The sequence below is a fragment of the Gymnoscopelus braueri genome (genome assembly GCF_963280865.1).
Source record: "Gymnoscopelus braueri genome assembly, chromosome: 15".
NCBI lineage: Eukaryota > Metazoa > Chordata > Actinopteri > Myctophiformes > Myctophidae > Gymnoscopelus > Gymnoscopelus braueri.
This window is the reverse complement of record NC_137620.1, coordinates 6119110-6139195: the sequence shown is the minus strand read 5'-3', so window position 1 is coordinate 6139195 and position 20086 is coordinate 6119110. Positions and strand designations below refer to the sequence as shown.

At 43.1% G+C, this 20086-nt stretch overlaps 1 protein-coding gene across 1 annotated transcript in view; it reads left to right on the top strand.

Annotated features, from left to right (window-relative positions):
• Window positions 1-71: 71 nt before the first annotated feature.
• Window positions 72-20086, top strand: part of LOC308102208 (protein O-GlcNAcase) — a gene marked incomplete at both ends in the record, with an annotated part of 43655 nt that continues 23640 nt past the window's right edge. Inside the window, 6 exons of the mRNA XM_080451809.1 lie at window positions 72-111; window positions 4638-4689; window positions 11194-11291; window positions 11614-11744; window positions 13224-13395; window positions 14834-14932. Coding sequence (XP_080307935.1) covers window positions 72-111; window positions 4638-4689; window positions 11194-11291; window positions 11614-11744; window positions 13224-13395; window positions 14834-14932 — 592 coding nt within the window. The remainder of the gene's footprint in view (window positions 112-4637; window positions 4690-11193; window positions 11292-11613; window positions 11745-13223; window positions 13396-14833; window positions 14933-20086) is intronic.

The following is a 20086-nucleotide window of genomic DNA, read 5'->3' as shown; positions in this document are numbered from 1 at the left end:
GAGCGGATAGGAAGAGCTGTGTGTTGCCTCGCTCTACTCTGGACCAGAGCTGGACACAGGAGGAGGATAGGATGGAGGAGAGAGACCGCTTCCTTTGTGGGGTGGTGGAAGGTAAGAAGACGTATAGGGTCCAGGGGGGGGTCCAAGACCCTTATACAGGTCTGTAACTCTGAGAGTGTACAAATGGAACCAAATGGACCCGTAAGGGTCCATTTGGTTCCATTTGTACACTCTCAGAGTTAAATGAACACTGATGTTCACTGATGATTACTGTATGTATTATTATCATCTGAAATGGGGGTCTAATGCATGTCAAATATGGGGGTCCTTGTCATGAAAAAAACGTTGAGAATCACAGTGATAAACTAACTAGCCCCCTCTCCCTCCCCCCCGAGTCCCCCCCGAGACATTGATCATGTGATGTCTCTTTCCCCTGGAGATGTTCCTGAATACATCAGCCGCTTTGACCTATATATATATTTTTAAAAACCCGATTCCTCCGACGTTTTCTCGACAATTATATCAGACCAGAGAAATATTATAATAAGATTTCTATGAACATTGACGTTAGAAGGGATCTAACAGGTTTTGCGATGCAAAAAGGGAGCTGGTGGTGATGATCAGTCAAGCTTGAAGCGGAGAGCAAAAGAAAGAGCAGACGATGGAAACGTTTCTCAGTCACACAACACGAGCCGTGGGGACTGACGGTGACTATTAGGTGTAGGAGGCATCGGCGGCATAGTGTGGTTGGCATGGTGATGAGGAGGATGGATGGTAGTATAATGAGGACGTGATGTTGGCGGAAAGATGCAGCTATAGCTATTGTTGGAGACAAGGATGGTGGTTGTGAATGATGACAACCGTGGCAAGGCAAGGCAGTTTTATGTGTACTGTATATACAAAGAATGTCAGTTACAGTGGTAGACGTAGTAGCTGTCGGGCAGACATATAATACCTCCATATATTTTTATTATTAGTTGTGTTTTTTTCATAAATTAATGCCTTCTATACTTTGTCATTCAAGTGTCAGAGGTAGCAAAAAATAGCCAATCTACTCACAACGCATCACAATGCAACACGTTGTGAGCTTGTAGATCTGCTATTTTTGAGTGTGTGTCCTACATAATATACTACATTCCTTTACATTCACACATGTGTGCGCACGCACGCACGCACGCACGCACGCACGCACGCACGCACGCACGCACGCACGCACGCACGCACGCACGCACGCACGCACGCACGCGCACACACACACACACACACACACACACACACACACACACACACACACACACACACACACACACACACACACACACACACACACGTCTGAGTCCCAGGTAGTGGTTTGTTATTGTATGGGTAATTACTATGGCTTTGTTGGCATGCCATGGTGAATTTCTCCATGCCTGCCTGCCTGGCTGGGTGTTGCTCTGCAGGACATGGACACACACACACACACACACACACACACACACACACACACACACACACACAGCCGTCAACAACAACAAGTGCTGTGTGTTTATTCATGCATCATGTGCCTTGGGAGTAAACAAGAAAAATACTTCCTTCTAATGACCCATTTACACACATCCCTGATGAGCCTCCATACCCCCCCCACCCCACATGTTGGTTTTACTATATTTGTGAGGCCTTAACATTTTAGGACGTCAATTTTATTAATGCCACAATTTCCTCGAGGCATTTTAAACTTAACCTATAAACCTTTAAGCCTTCTGAGTCATACTGTATAGTTACGCGCCGGTGCCGTGCAACAAAACTAGCTGATACAAGCTAGTAGAGAGTAGTATTTTTGGTGCGTGCATCGGCGAGCCACTCCAACCCTAACTCCTAAACTTATCACCTCTAAATGCCTAAATCTTAACCTGAACTCCTAAACCTATATACTAACCCCTCAATGCTTAACCGTAACACTAACCTGAACCTAAACCTTTCCCTAATTGTAAGTCTATCTCCCCAAATCTTTATTAAACCATAAAAAACAACCATTTATCTTGTGAGGACCGGGTAAAAGGTTAAATTTCTCTAATTCTACTTATACTTGTGAGGGACAGTTGGCCCTCACAAGTATAGTAAAACCAGTACACACACAGACAGACACACACACACACACATACACACACACTCACACACGTGCACGCACGAGCGCGCGCTGCGGACCTATTCAGAGAAACACAAAGGATTTAGAGGGCTACTGAAGATGCTCCCGTTTCTATTAATAGCCCATGTGGACGAGGAGTGTATTTGGAGGAAGAAGCACGGTTCTCTATCCGGCAGGGAGCAGACTCATGCTCCACGAATAGCTGCTACTAGATGGTTGTAGCCACACACACTGTAAAGTACTGTACACGGTTTCTCACCATAGGGTCCGGGGACCCCCAGGGGGTTTAAATGGACCCGCACGGGTCTGTAACTCTGAAAGTGTGCAAAATTTCTCACACTCTCAGAGTTAAATAAACACAGATTTTACAGTGTAAGATTGGCCGGGACCCAGAGATAAAATATTGGAAAGAGGGGTCCTGCACTAGGCCTAATGCATATTGTCTCTGTCGGGTGGAAACCTCATACTGTATGTCCAAAAATGTTACTTTTCAGGAAAAATAGCAAAAATAACAGATCTACAAGCTCAAAACGCGACGAGCTTGTGGATTTGTGGATCTGCTACTTTTGATGCTTTTGTATGACGCTGTAGTACATGATCAAGTAAGGTATTAATATACAGAAAAAAAACACAAAAATATGGAGATAAGAGGTTTCTGCTCCACAGCAACGATAAGAAACTGGGGGTCCTTGAAATTAAAAAAGAGAGATGTATGTTGTTTGCGGTACTTGCTCAATATGCTAATTATGTTATTTAGATAGATGTATGTTGTTTACAGTAGTTGCTCAATATGCTAAGTATATGTCAGATAGATGTATGTTGTTTACTTGCTCAAGATCCTAATTATGTTATTTAGATAGATCTAGAAGCTGTGTTTCATGTCTACTTGCTAGCGTAGTTACTTTGTAGCTCATATTTATTTTCTTAGCACTCAACCCATTAAGACCTGAGGCCGATTCTACAAATGCCTTCTAAATGAGTTGTTCTCAGACTCTTTCGTGCCATGGAGGACCCCCAAATTGATATATTTGGCCATGGACCCCCATCTGAAATTGTTTTGTGTCAGGGACCCCCAGAAGAGAAGATTTGTGTCAAACATTTAAAAAATATTCAAAATATGTCAAACACTTGATTTTTAAAAAATGATCCAAAATTGCAGATGTATAAGCTCGAAGTGACGTGCTGTGAGCATGTAGATCTTCTATTTTTGAATATCTGACGCTAAAATTTAAAATGAGGTTTACCCTGGCTTCCCTATTTTGGGCATGTCATTATAGGCAAATACTCATAAAGAAAGAAAAAAACGCGTCATTTAAACATCACTACGCATCACTATGCATTGTGGGCTTGGAGAATGGCTATCTTTGCTATCTGGGTTCGATCCAGGCACCGCCAACTCGGCGCACGAGTAGCACGGCTTGTGTAACTAAGTCGTGCAGTAAGTACTGGCAGCTGACATGCTTCACCTCAGCAATCCATGCATCTCCCAGGAGTCTAGTGCATTGGGGATAGAAGCTCCCTCACTGCTCAGCTGATACTGACAATGAGCAACTCTGACCTACTTACTTAGTTACTGTACTTACTTCATTTGCAAAAATGGTGATGTTTCATGCCAAGCAGCTCTTAGCTCAGGGGTGGGCAACTTTGATGATGTAGAGGGCCACTATATTTCCACACTCACTCCAGAGGGCCACATTGCATATATACTGTTGGGCAGACAACGTATTTTACGTACATTTTTCGTAAATGAATGCCGTACTTCTATGTCACACAAAAGTAGCAAAAATAGCCGATCTTGTTTTTTTTTGCTATTTTTGAATTGGAATCCTGAAAAGTACATTTTTTATTTAATTTCAAATGCATTTAGTTATACTTATTTTAACTTTACGAACTTAAATACAAATACATTGGCCATAAAAAAGACAATAGAATTGTAATACTAGTCATTAAGCTACTAATATAGACTGAAGTCATTAAAGCGGGTCATGTTTGCATGTTTGGAATTGTAACAGCTGAAATCAATAATATATCAGTAATCCGATATTAACCTGTGGGCTGCATTAAGTGAAGGTGGGGGCCGCATGTGGCCCCCGGGCCGCGAGTTGCTCATGTATGTCTTAGCTCCTTCTTGGCTTGACCCGTTACCACTTTTATTTTGCAAATAAAAAAAACATATTTTAATGCGAGACACACATTTATGACATCTTGATTGTATCTCTTGCATCAGTGACTGTTTAGCTACTGGAGTGAATCCACTAATCTATGTGTTTCTCTCTCGTGTACCCAACTTTTGCTTGATTTATTGTTGATTGCATTGAGTGTCATGCACCAAAAATAGCTGAGCTTGCCAGGTTTGCTATTTTTTGGTGAGCGAGATGCTGGTGTGAAAGTATAAATCACACTTTTCTTGCTATCTTGCTAATCCCTTTGTGTGATTGTGTGCGTGCACGTGTGTGTGTGTGTGTGTGCGTGTGCGTGTGTGTGTGTGTGTGTGTGTGTGTACATACAGGTTTCTATGGGAGGCCTTGGTCTATGAACCAACGGAAAGTTCTCTTTCAATGGTAAGTAACAATCTGAAGTAAACCTTATAAAGTGCCTGTGTATTCCAGTCAATATGTAGTTTGACACAGGGAAAGTGCAATAGTAACCATTCAAGATTTATGCTAGTGTTTGTGTGCGTGGATGAATGCGTGCGCGTGTGTACTGTACGTGTGCGCGCGCGTGCATATGTGCGTGGGTGTTGTCTAGTACTATAGAAGAAAACTAAAACGAGCACTCTCAGTCTGTATATAAGGCAGTTTGCCAGGTGCACGGCTCACACAGATTCACAGTCAGAAAGTAATAGCCAGCACTCCGAAGTCCTTCTGGTACTTTTAATTCATATACGCACGTCACAGTCACAGCATACATGGACGCGTTTCGACGTCAAGCCTTCCTCAGCGTGTATACTACATATACACGCTGATATATATATATATATATATATGTATATTTACTTTCTTACTGTTGTCTAGTACAGTGGTTCTCAACCTTTTCAAGCCGTGACCCCCCACATTAATCATATATGAACTGGGGACCCTCCATTTTGTTGGACTTTTGTCTACAAGCTCACAACGCCTTGCGTTGCGAGGCGTTGTGAGCTTGTAGATCTGCTATTGTCACAATTTTTGTCCCTTTCTTATAATATTATTTGACAATTTGGCCAATGTTTTATAGTACAGTTTGTTGATTACCTTTGGTGCAGTAATGGTCTTTTTCTTTTATTATTTTTTAGTTTGTTTTTGAGGTATACAAAAGGTCTTAAAAGTCCTTAGATGTCACTTCACTGTGTCATGTGGAGACCCCCCTCAAAACACAGGTTGGGAACCCTAGCACTAAACTTGACCAGAATAGAGCACCGAAGTCTGACGTCACTGCCACTAGACTGCCACTAGAGGGCGCTGTTCCACGGGTTCGTGGCTTTATTTTTTGTGTTGAAATCCCCATTTGGGAATCTTAGATCACGTCATATAAGAACTGTGTTCCAAACATAAACACACCACCCTGGCGTTTTTGTCAGGGGTGTGGCTCTGCATCGTTTATGATATTCATTCATATTTGATACAGCCTGTTTCTGGCGAAAATGGAATTAATTCTGACTTAAAAGTCTTAAGAACTACTACTTCCGGGTCTGAAATCACTGTCCCCACCGCAGCCGCGTTCATGGGAAATGTAGTCTTTGGGTTGTTTGACTCGTTTCTAGTGTTTATATTGTGTTACTCTTTGGGTAAATGTGTACATTTACACCTTCAGTCGATGCTTCATATCCACATGAGTAAAAACGCCAGGGTGGTGTGTTTATTTTTGGAACACAGTTCTTATATGAAGCGATCTAAGATTCCCCAATGAGGATATCAATACAAAAAGTAAAGCCATGAACCTTCGGAAAGCGCCCTCTACTGGCAGTGACGTCAGGACTTCGGTGCTCTATGGCTGTGTTATATTTTCCACTTTAACATGGTGGCTCTGGGCCGGTAGCCAGTCGCACACCTCTCCCTCAGTTACAGCCAAGCCTGAGTGAAACCGCTGACACGGACTGGCTCCTCTGCAGTTGAACATATCTTTCAGCCAAAGGTAGCCACTGTAGCCATGGATATAACAGGAACGATACTGTCTATAGTAAGGCTGGGCGATATAACTTCAAATCAAAATCACGTCAAACAAATCAAACAACTTTTGCCTCGTTTCCGATTAATGAATGAGTTTGTTGTTTTTTTATAGTGAAAATAGCAGATCTACAAGTACACAACGTGTCACAATGCAATGCATTGTGAGCTTGTAGCCGCCCCCACTCTTGCCGTGTTCAAAGTCTCCCTCAAAACCCACCTTTTCAGACTTGCTTTCCCTGCCTAACCTAACCCAAACCAAATCTCCCTTTCTTCTTCTTAGTCTTAGCTTATTGTTTTTAGCCTTTTAACGTTTTTAAGCTGTTTTGTAAAGCGACTTTGGGTACTAAGAAAAGTGATATAAGTCTGATATATTATTATTTGTATAATAGTTTTTGCTATTCATTGTACAAAATATATAGTGGTTAAATTGTAGATTTACATGGAAAATAGATATTTTCCAACTCTCTACTCCATTATAACTCCAAATACAGCTTGTACTAAGGTTCATGCAGATACAAATACCTCATAAACCACAAAGCCAGCATGGATGAAACACCATTTTAATAGTGTCATCACCTGCAAGATTGCATTTACAGAGGAATGCCGTTCTCATTTCTATACTCATATTCCCCCCACGGCTTTGCTTTGTATTCGTTAGGAAACCAATTACATGTGTGTGATTGATGATATGAGGATGACATTATGAGTCGAACAGTACGTGTCCCTGTTGGGAATGGTGACACAGTTTTGAAGCATTGCCACCAATAGCATTGGTACTCTTTCTGCCCTGTGAATGATGCAGAGAGACTGCCTTGTGTGCAATCGGCTGATTTAAAAGGACAGTTCACCCCCAAAATGACCTTTTTTCTATCGATTACTCAGAGACTCCGCCGGTCAAGAAATTATTGGCTTGACAAAAACTAAAAACTCTCCATTAATTCAAGCCTTCATGGGGTGTGTAATTGATAGAAAATACGTTTTTTTTTGGGGGGTGAACTACTCGTTTAAAATCTAACCGATGTTTCGGGGTCCCCCCAATGGTTTAAACTACCCCAGTCCTTTCCCCCTCTACACCAAGGGCCCTATCTTCGTTCGGTCCTGTGCTATCCCTTGGGACTACCCGCTACCCGTCAATTACCCCCCCCCCCCCCCGGCACATGGTTTATACATTATAATATAAAATAATTAATGTTTTTCCTCACACATGAATTCATCAATCACAACAAGTATTTATTTTATTCGGAATGACGTTTGAACGGACACTTCGAAGGGAGACAGCTTTCCTTCTAGCGTAGCTAATAATTTTGTTTGTTGCTGTTGTGTGTAGCTGTGAGAAGAGCACTCGGTTTGTACCGTGGGGACGCTTGCTCCATGTATGCTTGCTCCGTGTAACAGAGACGACCTCTGTTACTATGTTTAACCATGTCATTTAACCCTTATTAATTGAACAATATTTGCACAGCACATGGGCAGTTTAGGTATTGGCACTTTATACATTTGCACAGTTGTATTTTGCACAGTCCTGATTTTATCGTTGATTGAATACATTTTTAACTGAACATTTTGAATTGTGTTTCCTGTCTTGTTGAGCTGGCCACTCAGCTAATTCGTTCCACCTGGGGACAAATGTTTAGTGGCAATCAGGATGGGCTGAGCAATGCAATGTGTATAAGGGAATGAGTGCAACAGAGACTTGAGTGCAATATGTATAGGAGTGTAAGATAGGTAATGTTGAGTGATGATTGGAATCTTAACAGTTAAGGCCTTTGCAGGACAGGGTGCAATTTTTCGCACGGAAAAAACGGACAACATAATTTTTTTAATGAACACATGGTTCTCAATGTCCTGATGCACACCGGCTCCGAATTTACCGTGAGGCGATGCGATGCGTTTTTTTTCCAATCAAACCCAGTTCGATTTGTGCGTCTTTTCGCATGCGGTAAAAACTGATTGACTAATCGCACCCTGCTGTCTGCAAAGGCCTTTACTGTTGAAGTGGAGCTGTTCTGTCCAGTATAATTACGGCTGGACCAAGTCAGAATGGCAGAGGGGGGTTGTGATGTGTTTTAGAGTTGCTTATGGTTGTTGTAGTAGTGAGGAAAGAGTGCTTTTATAGTTCAGCGATACTTTTAATATTCTTGTGGGGGTTAAGTAAAAGTATTTATGGTGTGTTTATGTATGTATTGTATGTTTATGTATGCTCTATTTATGATATGCTATATTTAGAATGCACCCCTTTTGAATGGTATAGTCCAAGCTGGCTCATTAGCTCTGCAGGTGAGCATAAAAATCTGCCACTTGCCGGTAGAAGGAGGTCTGTTGAGAGTGAAGAGCTTGCAACCTACTACATGGCACACTCACACACACGCACGCACGCACGTGTGTACACACATATATATAATTTTAGACATAAGCTCCAGAATAGGGACACTAGAGTTCATGTGGCTTTTAATAATCCTGCAATGACATTTGTCTTCCTTCATTGTATACGTAGTACAACAATCACTACAGAAGGACTAAGGCTTTTTTTCTCTCCAGTTTTATTATTTATTTATTTTAGTTGTTTTCATTTGCTTTGTTTAAATCTTTGACCTCTTCCATGTAGGCGCTGACACTCCAGAGTGTGTGTGGGCTCCGGCTTTATCCACTGACATGCGTACGCACCGCGCAGCACAATTCTGTTCTTTTAATAAGTCTGAGAGAGTGTAAAAATAGACCCTCTCAGAGTCAAATGGACACTCGCGATGTTTGCTGTGCAGTTTCTCCTTTTATACTGAAGTGTGCAGAATACGGCCACAATTCATACGGTGTTGTATAAGTTTGGCTGAGTAGGCGTGTTTGTTGTGTGTGTGTGCGTGTGTGTGTGCTGTGTGTGTCTGTGTTTATTGTTTATTTGGATTCCAATTAGCAGCTACTCTTCCGGGGGTCCACACACACGCACTAAATGACATAATAGCATAAAAAGCATATTACATGACAATTAAGAATACAGTTAAAGGTGCTCGGGTGGCGCGGTGGTAAAGTGCCTGCACACCACTGCGGACATTGGGAGTTCAAATTCGCCGTGGTGTATCCGGCTTCGTTGTGCATCTACACGAACACAATAGGCTCGTGTTCAGGGAGAGGGAAGCCAGGCGGGGAGGGTGATATTTGTCATTGCACATACTCCTACGGGCTGAGGCGGCACCTGTCAGCAGGGAGTGTTGGGCGGGAGGAGTAGGACGGAGGCTCTACGTCCTCCCGGTGGGGGCTCCTCACTGGTAGGTGAGTCAGTAGGATACAACAGCAGTGACAACACACAGGAATGTGTTTTGGGGAGGAAATAATTGGCGGTAATTGGGGGTAAAAGCAACAACAAAAAAAGAATACTTGTGAAAAAATGATTGTGATCTTAATATTGATCCAAAATAATCATAATAATAACCGATAACCGTGTAGCCTTTTAGTGTGCAGTCCCAAACGCCCAAGAATAAATGTGACGTCTGCGTATGTGTGTGCGCGCGCGTGTGTGTATTATTTGGTGTGTTTAGGGGACGTATGTTGCAGGCAGCCTTTGTGGGGGCGAATCACACACACACACACACACACACACACACACACACACACACACACACACACACACACACACACACACACACACACACCATCTGTGCAGGAAATGGTCCAACTCCAGAGAATGACAATGACGATGGAGAGAACAAGACCGATTGATAGAGAGAGCCAATGGTGGACAGTAACGAAATACACGTACTTGAATGCTGTACTTTAGTATATTCTGTGACTGTCTGTACTTTACTTGAGTATTTGTGTTTTTGGATTCAATGTAAAGACAAACATAATGACAAAGACAAACATAGGCTAATGTTCATTGCACTACATTTCGAGGAAGGGAAAACATTATGAATTATCAATTTATGAATACTTATGAAGTCTGTCCCTGCGCTTGTGTGTGTGTGTGTGTGCGTGTGTGCGTGCGTGTGCCAACAACACAGATATTGTTACAGTGCCACAGTATAGTACTACGCTCTATTTATAATTCATGAGATCACTTCCTGTAAACGAGACCGTGGTGGGTAGCCCAGGATCGATACAGTGGAGCTATTTTCTCCCTGTCCCCCTCCGTTTCAACCACTCACAGGTTGAGAACCACTGGTCTATTTCAGGGATTCTCAACCGTTTGAATTTCAAGGACCCCCATCTGATATACCATTGTTTTATCTCTCTAGTACCGCAATCTACTCTGTAAAATCCTCAGCGTTTGGTTTCATCTTGTGCACTCTCAGAGTTGCAGACCCGTAATGGTCCATTTGGACCCCCTGGTGGTCCCCGGACCCAACGTTGACAACCAGTGGTCTATTTAATGAAAATAAATGGCTTGTGTTTCTAGAACGGTACAGTACAGTAGCAAGAGACACAAGTTTAAAGTAAAAACAGGTTACCTTTATGTGCTTGCTCCGACTCATTTTGGATGGTGTCGACGCTCCAAAATAGAACCGGGCTCCGAAAGACGTGTCAACGAGATCTGACACACGCACTTGGCACCTCAAGTGTGTGTGTGTGTGTGTGTGTGTGTGTGTGAATTGGTTGGTTGTGTAACTTCCGTTTGATGACACAATCAGTGTTCAGGATCTATAAAAAGCTAGTCATTCTCACGACTCAAGTTTACTGTTATATTTGCCTGGGCACACTGTGTCACTCCAGTTCTGCACTACTGCCCCATTAGGCTATTAGAGGAACTTCAGCACCACGGACAGCAGCACCTCCACTCTTTCATACTTCTTTTCGAATCTCTCTCTCTCTCTCTCTCTCTCTCTCTCTCTCTCTCTCTCTCTCTCTCTCTCTCTCTCTCTCTCTCTCTCTCACTCTCTCTCTCTCTCTCTCTCTCTCTCTCTCTCTCTCTCTCTCTCTCTCTCTCAGGATGCAGTGTTGGGGGTTGAACACATATCTGTACGGTCCTAAGGATGACCTGAAACACAGGCTGCTGTGGAGGGAGGTCTACTCACCTGAGGAGGAGGGTACGAGTACCATCCATCCATCCACCCACCCATCTATCAATCCATCCATCCATCCATCCATCCATCCATCCATCCACCCACCCACACACACACACACACACACACACACACACACACACACACACACACACACACACACACACACACACATATTCACCCACCCACCCATCCATCCATCCATGAGAGAAAAAGCAGGGAAGGACATCGTCAAAATGTATCCCTGTAAACCTTGAGTCCTCTCCTCTCCTCTCCTCTCCTCTCCTCTCCTCTCCTCTCCTCTCCTCTCCTCTCCTCTCTCCTCTCCCTCTCCTCTCCTCTGCAGGTCAGTTGCGTACCCTGATCGTGGAGGCTCAGTCCAGAGGGTTAACATTTGTGTACGCTCTGTCTCCTGGTCAAGACATCGTGTTCTCCTCGTCCTGTGACCTCACGCTGCTCAAACGCAAGCTCAGACAGGTACACAACCAAGCGTGTGTGCATACACAAGCTCAGTACAATTTAGGAATTTAGCAGACGCTCTTAATCCAGAGCGATTTACCGCAAACACAAGGTAATACATCAAATACATAGAAACAGTGTAGTGTCTCAGTGATGTAGGATCATAGGTAAACCAAAAAACTATCATCAGTCTAAACATTATAATATAAACACATGTGCATATATATATATATATATATATATATATATATATATATATATATATATATATATATATATATATATATATAATATAATATATATGCACATTGAAACTATACAAACTATAGGATGCCAGGTCTTAAAAAGAACCTGGCATCTGTCTACATAACATGCTATCTAAATTACATTTTTTATAACCTTTGTATAAGCCTGCAAGGTCATTAAGGCTAGGGCAAGTGCTACAGCAAGTGCTACAGGCTAAGGTGGAGTCTGAAGAGGTGAGTAGTACACAACCATGCATGCGTGGTCATTGAAGATGCTCCAGGGGGTCCCCAGCAAAATAAGGGACAGTTTAACCACTTAAAGGGATATTTCACTTTCAAAAAAACTTTGGGTCATTTTATCGTCTACTCAGGCTTTTGTCAGCCCCCCAGACAGTTTTTAAGTTGCTTGATTCAGTATTTAGATATTTGATTTATCAGACACGCCCCCTTCCTATACAAACCCATTATAACTTCAAACTAAATTCTTAACATGTTAGAAAAACACCCGTCCTTGTTTCTGGTGACTCACCCTGCCCTCCTAATACTGTATGTGAGGGGGCCGTGTTTTTTCGATTACTTTTTTCATTTATTTTTAATATTTTTTTTGGAAAATGTAAAAAAATGTAATACAATAAAATAAAAAAAACACGGCCCCCTCACTTATTAAGAGGTTAGGGTGAGTCACCAGAACCAAGGACGGGTGTTTTTGATTAATCTAACATGTAAAAAATTTTGTTTGAAGTTATAATGGGTTTGTATAGGGGGGGGATAAATATCTGATAAAATGAGAATTAGAATATCAAATATCTAAATAGTGAATCAAGCAACTTAAAAACTGTCTGGGGGGTTCACAAAAGCCTGAGTAGATGATAAAATGACCCAACGTTTTTTTTTAAGTGAAATATCCCTTTAAGCCATATGTTATACTTTCTAAAATGTTCAGAATGAGCTAAAATAGGATCTAGATTCTAGATGCTCACAACGCATCAGTAATTCTGTACTACTAATCTAACCCTTCTCTGGCACAAAACCTTTTCAAATGGGGGTCTGTGGCCTAATACCTATCAATCTGGGTGTCCTTGACAGCAAAATGTTTGAGAACCACTCCTGCACAACATGATAGGATTTATATGCAAGCACCAACTCGTTTTTTTTTTACTATCTCTGCTTTCTCTCTTTATGTCTCTCAACCCAAACAACTGTGTGTTTATACCGTTATGTCTTCCAATCCCCTCTCTCTCTCACCGTATAGGTGTCAGATTTAGGTTGCCGTGCGTTCGCCATCCTGTTCGACGACATCGACCACTCCATGTGCCAGGCCGACAGCGAGGCCTTCTCCTCATTCGCCCACGCCCAGGTCGCCGTAGCCAACGAGCTCTATCGGTTCCTGGGCGAACCGCCCGTCTTCCTCTTCTGTCCAACAGGTATGCGTGCAACTGGCCCCTGGTGTTCCAAATTCACACAAGAAGTCCATGATAGCACTAGTTCCATCATGACTTAATAACCAGATAGATGGATTGGATAGATACCTTTATTGATCCTGCAGGGGAATTTCAGTCGCCCAGATGCAGCACAGCAGTTAACCCAAGACCCGAGGCCGATTCTACAAAATGCCTTCTAAACCAGTAGTGATATATATTTGGCCGCATATAGATTTGGTGTAGATGGAGAAAAACGGTCCAAGCTGTCAGCCAACTCGGGTTCAGTTTACTAAGTCTAGAGGGTTTAAGGAGTTAAACCCATTTAAACCGGGAAAGCGTCTGATGTGTCATTTTAGATTTTAGCTTTGTGCTGCGATGCGAGCTTGTACATCTGCTATTTTTGAACATTTTTTTTTTAATCTTGAAAGTTTGAGAACTACTGATTTAGAAGGTATCTGTAGAATCGGCCTCAGGTCTTAATGGGTTAAACCCGATATACTTAGCTAACAGGGGTCCGGGATCCAGACAGACAGACAGACATGGAGGAAATTGGTTTGTCATAGCAGCACTGCAGTATGGAAGACAGGACAAATACAGCACAAATAGGGGTAAAGAGATACATCTAAGATTCAAGAATACAAAATAATACATAAAAAGAGGGAGTAAACAGGCTGAAAGTACAGTAAAGGGATTAGAAATAGTCTGTTGTAATTTACATCATAATGTAAATGTTTTCCTGTTAGTGGCCTTGATTTTTAGATTCTGTGTTTGCATTGTCTCCACTTTCATTAAACTTTAATGAATGTAATGATTAAAGTGTTGCAGGATTTGCATGCATACTCAAGTCAATAGTTGTTTCTATTAAAATATATTGCAAACATTAACAGAATAATCAGAAAATGTGAATTTATGCACATTTCAATCCACAATAATCCACAATCCACTATTCACTACACAAATAATAGGATACTGTAATTTGCTGGGGGAAAGTTTGGAATTCTTTGGGAAATAGGGCTTAAGGGTACTTTTTCTTGCCATTGTGCGGCTTTCCGCTCCGTTCCCATTGAAAAGCATTGCAAAAAGACAGTCACAATCAAACTCTGGTGTGCCCGTACCGTAACGGTTCCATGTGGTAACCCAGTCCAAAAATAAATGGTCATGGATTTCAACATAATACAGTAATTGGTCAAGAATATATTGCCCATGGTTCCCCTAGAAGGCTCAGTAGAGAATTATGGTGTCCTGTAATAACCTCTGAGGGTATGTTCATGTGACCTGTCACCTGGGGGACTGATTATCATCTGTCTCTGTTTTTCTGTCTCTCTGTGTCTCTCTCTGTCTCTCTGTCTCTCTCTCTCTCTCTCTCTCTCTCTCTCTCTCTCTCTCTCTCTCTCTCTCTCTCTCTCTCTCTCTCTCTCTCTCTCTCTCTCTCTCTCTACAGAGTACTGTGCTTCTCTGTGTTCGCCCAGCGTTTCCAAGTCTGTCTATCTGCAAACGGTTGGAGAGGACCTGCTGCTCAACATTTCGGTCATATGGACAGGTGAGACATGGATGGACCAGTATGTAGGCATGCACATACTCACACCCACCCACCCACCCACACCCACCCACACCCACCCACACACACACACCCACACACCCCCACACACACACACACACACACACACGCACACGCACACGCACACGCACACGCACACGCACACGCACACGCACGCACACACGCACACACACACAGGCGCACACACGCACAGATGGACATGGACAACATGACATTTAGCACGCTCACAACAACACGCATGCTATCGCCCACTCTCGTTCTGTTCGTTTCTTGCATTTTTATTTTGTTGCCCTATACTTTACAGCAGTGGTGGAAAAAGTACTCAAATGTTTTACTTAAGTAAAAGTGTCAATACGGCAATGTAGAAGTACTCTGTTACAAGTAAAAGTCCAGGATAAAAAAATTACTTGAAGAAAAGTACAAAAGTATTGGTATCAAAATGTACTTAAAGAACCAAAAGTAAAAGTACTAAAATGTTTGAAAATAGCAGATCTACAAGCTCACAACGCAGCACGACGTGTTGTGAGCCTAGGTATAAAACAGGGCTAAAGTATGTTTTATAATGTAATAATTTATATCTGCAAAGTAACTAGTAACTAAAGTTTTCAAATAATTGTAGTGGAGTAAAAGTGCAATATTTGCCTCTGAGATTAAGTGGAGTAGAAGTAAAAGTATAGACAATTGGAAATACTCCAGTAACGTAAAAGTACCTCAAAACTGTACTTAAGTACAGTACTTGAGTAAATGTACTTAGTTACTTTACACCACTGCTTTACAGTCTGAAAAGGCATTCTATGGCCCTAATAAACTGAGTTCCAGATGAGTGATTGATCTTCCGCAAATGCCAGGCTGCTCAGCCTTTTGTGAACCCAAAAGGGCACGTCATCGAAACTGAATCCCAAAAGGGCACATCATCGAAACAGAAACCAAAAAAACACGTTGTCGAAACAGAACCCAGAAGGCCACGTCATGGAAACAGAACCCAAACGGGCGCGTCATCAAGACATCGGGGCACTGAGCATGCAGTTTTCCAACATATTCTTAGACCAGAGTGTGATAGAGTTTAATATTAGTCTCAGGTACTGTTATACAGTGCTGGAAAAAGTACTCAAATGTTAAGTAAAAGTATCAATACTGCAATCTAGAAATACTGTTACAAGTAAATGTCCGGAATTCAAAATTCACTTAAAAGTACAAAAGTATTGGTATCAAAATGTACTTAAAGCACCAAAAGTAGAAAGTACTCATTATGCATCGGATGTTTTCAAATGTATAAAATGTATAAAAATCTTTTGAAAATAGCAGATCTACAACCTCACAATGCGTCGCATCGCGATGCATTGTGAGCTTGTAGATCTGCAATTTTCAAATGGCCGAAATGTATGTAGGGCTGAAGTGGTTACTCTATGTTTTGTAACAATAATCAAAATCTACAAAGTAACTAGTAATTAAAGTTTTCAAATAATTTCTAGTGGAGTAAAGATATAATATTTGCCTCTGAGATCTAGTGGAATAGACGTAAAAGTACTGAAAATTGGATATACTCCAGTAAAGTAAGAAATACCTCAAAATTATACTTAAAGGGATATTTCACTTTCAAAAAAACTTTGGGTCATTTTATCGTCTACTCAGGCTTTTGTGAGCCCCCCAGACCGTTTTTAAGTTGCTTGATTTAGTATTTAGATATTTGATAATCATTTTATCAGACACGCCCCCTTCCTATACAAACCCATTATAACTTCAAACTCCATTTTTAACCTGTTAGATTCATCAAAAACACCCGTCCTTGGTTCTGCTGACTCACCCTGCCCTCCTAATACGTGAGGGGGCCGTGTTTTTTCGATTACTTTTTTCATTTATTTGATTTAAATTTTTTATTGTATTTAATTTTTTTCATTTTCCAAAAAAAATATTAAAAATAAATGAAAAAAGTTATCGAAAAAACACGGCCCCCTCGCGTATTAGGAGGGCAGGGTGAGTCAGCAGAACCAAGGACGGGTGTTTTTGATGAATCTAACATGTTAGAAATGGAGTTTGAAGTTATAATGGGTTTGTATAGGAAGGGGGCGTGTCTGATAAAAATGAATCTCAAATATCTAAATACTGAATCAAGCAACTTAAAAACGGTCTGGGGGGCTCACAAAAGCCTGAGTAGACGATAAAATGACCAAAAGTTTTTTTGAAAGTGAAAATCCCTTTAACACATTGGGTGCCAGCATTTTATAATAACAAATTACGTTCGGTGCCAGAAATCTCACCATTGAGCTGCGCAGCGCTGTTTAAACTGTAGACTCCACAATGTGCATTCCATGTGAAAAAAATCATGCCTCCATTTTGCCCGATGGTCCTGGCTAACGCCTGGAACGATAACATCTCTCACGCGAGTAACAGTGGCGGAGCGATCGTGCATACAAAATGAGTCGTTTTCCCCAGCGTAAAAAGTTTCGGAGTTATAGGGGCTTTAGAGAAGGAGATAGAACGGAAGCGGATGGGAGCCATGTTTTTTGACACGGTGATCCATCTGGCCTATCCTTCTCAGAATCACCACGGGTGATTCCAGAGCTGCTCCAGCCCCTCCCGTGTGGAAAAAAAAAAGAAGAAAAAAAAAGACTGAAAACACGTTTCAGACCGTGTTCGGCACCAAAGCGCTACTCTGTGAAAACACGTTTCAGACCGTGTTTGGCACCAAAGCGCTACTCTGTGAAAACACGGTTCAGACCGTGTTCGGCACCCGATGTGTTAAGTACAGTACTTGAGTAAATGTACTTACAGTAGTTACTTTACACCACTGCTCTTATACGACTCAGGCATATTTCTTGCTGTGGAGTTATGGCAAGTTACCCATACCAATATATGGTGACTTTGACCATGTCAATGTGGCCTCTACATACAGTATATGTCGGGACCCGAGTCTGACCTCCCAAAGAGACAGTGGTCAACCCACCACAGATTCAGGACAGGCCACGGGGGGCTTGGCCAGCCTTTACAACTGGGTCGGCAGCCCAACGTCCCGCTGTGTGCGAATAATGAAGCACATCATCGAAGATTGTACTCTTCAAAGACTAAAAGGAGCGTCACCCTCCATACAGTATGGAGCAGAAGGCAACTACTTGAATCGAGGACTTTGCATGCTCTAAATAAAATCACCAATCCAATCTCCACGCTGACTTCCAGGGCTCAGGGCTGTTGCTATTGATTATTTTCTTAGCGTTTACCGATTATTCTATGGATTACTATTTTTGATTGAACGAATAATCGAGAAGCACTTCAAAATAGATGGATTGGATAGATATACCTGTATTGATCCTGCAGGGGAATTTCAGTCGCCTAGAGGCAGAGGTACACGGTAAAAAAACAAAACTAAAATCCTCAGGCGCTGACAGAGACGGACGTGCTGCTGCTCTGCTCCGCTCTGCTCTGCTTTTAACAGCGTCTCACAAACTGTAAATCGAAGTATTTTAAAACTTTTAAACCACATCATCTAATTCCACTTACGGCCATGATTGCCAAGTGGCCTACTTTTAATCCCATTTTACTGTTTTAACGATCGGCCTTACCGATCACAAGTTACAGTGCTGCTTAGCCGACCTGTCTTGACACGACAACGCGTCTTGACAGCTAGCCACCCGGCACTAGCCTGTCTGACAGCTCGCTAGCCGGGAGCTAATCACCAACAACATCTCGGCTCCACAACTATTGCTATTGGATACCACCACTGGACACGAAACACCACTACTGCTGTGAATCCAGCACTACAAACCACCACCATCTATAACTGATCGAACGCCGATCCAACTCACAGGCCCAGTCTCTGGGCCTTGTTGGTAAGTCTCGATCTCAGCTGGACCTTCTCTGTGTTCCGGTTCTACTTCTGAGGCCTACTCTCTGCTGTGGGCACCCGTTGGTGCCCTCGCGACAACACCACCATGGAGACACTTACCTTATCACCTGGCTGCGACGGCTGTCTCCACCTCAAGCAGAAGGTGTCCGAGCTAGAGGGAAGGATATCCATTCTCCACATGATAAAGGAAGATGAGCTCTTCCTCGACTCCTTCTGCCACGATCCCGTCGCCCCAGCACCTGACCGAGTTGGATGTGACTGTCCCCGCCGCTGGGCCCGAACGTCCCCGCTCCAGGTCGCGGGAGCTGGATGTGACCGTCCCCGCCGTTGGACCCGACCGTCCTCGCAGCCCCCCCTCCAGGGTACGGGAGCTGGACGCGACTCTCCCCGCCACTGGTCTGGATCGCCCCCGTCCCCCCATCACCAAGGTCGGAGAATTGTACGCAACCGTCCTCGCAGGGGCGGCTGGGTCGGGCTCAGCTGTCCCTGGTCTGGATGTCCCGGTCCACTGTTACCAGGAGGGCGCTAGGCCGAAAATTACACCCTCGGCTAGCTCCACTCCAGGCCCCTGGATAACAATTGCCCGAGGCAAACATGGGGGGCCCTTCTCTCCGCTACCAACTAGTAATCCATTTGAACGATGAACGAGTTCCCTGCACCGTCATCCAACAGCTCGCTGTCCCCCCCGTTACTCCCCAGCCAAAAAAAGGTCCGCCAAGAGCTGCTAAAAACGGCTGTTAAACGCCGCTCGGAGTGTCTCTCTGGGCATCAACCACTGAAAAAGCCCACACTTCACAACACCTGGGAATGGCCTGGGATTCAGGCGTTGCAGACGCCCACCTCCCCCATACAGCGGAGGTCTGGCTCCCCTGAAACACCCCCCCACCCCCGTTCGCCAATTCCATCCCTCCTCCCCCCCCCACTGCGTTAGTTATCGGCGACTCAATCATCAAGAACATCCGCTTTGTTAACGCAATGTTTTCCAGGAGCAACAACTGCAAAACTTCTTGAAAAAATCCCGATGTCCTGGCTTCTCTCCCCTCCTCCGTCACAATGATTGTCCTTCATGTGGGGACCAACGACCGTTATTCAGAACTAACAAAAATCCATTTCACACGTCTCCTCGATCTCCTCAGCAGCAGCGGAAAGTCTGTTTACATCTCCGGGCCACTGCCCACGCTGTGTCGCGGTCGAGGAGATGTCCACTCCAGTCGGCTGCTGGCTTTGCACCATTGGCTCCAGTTTGCATGTTATTCCCACAACATCAACTATATCCAAAACTTTTATCTATTCTG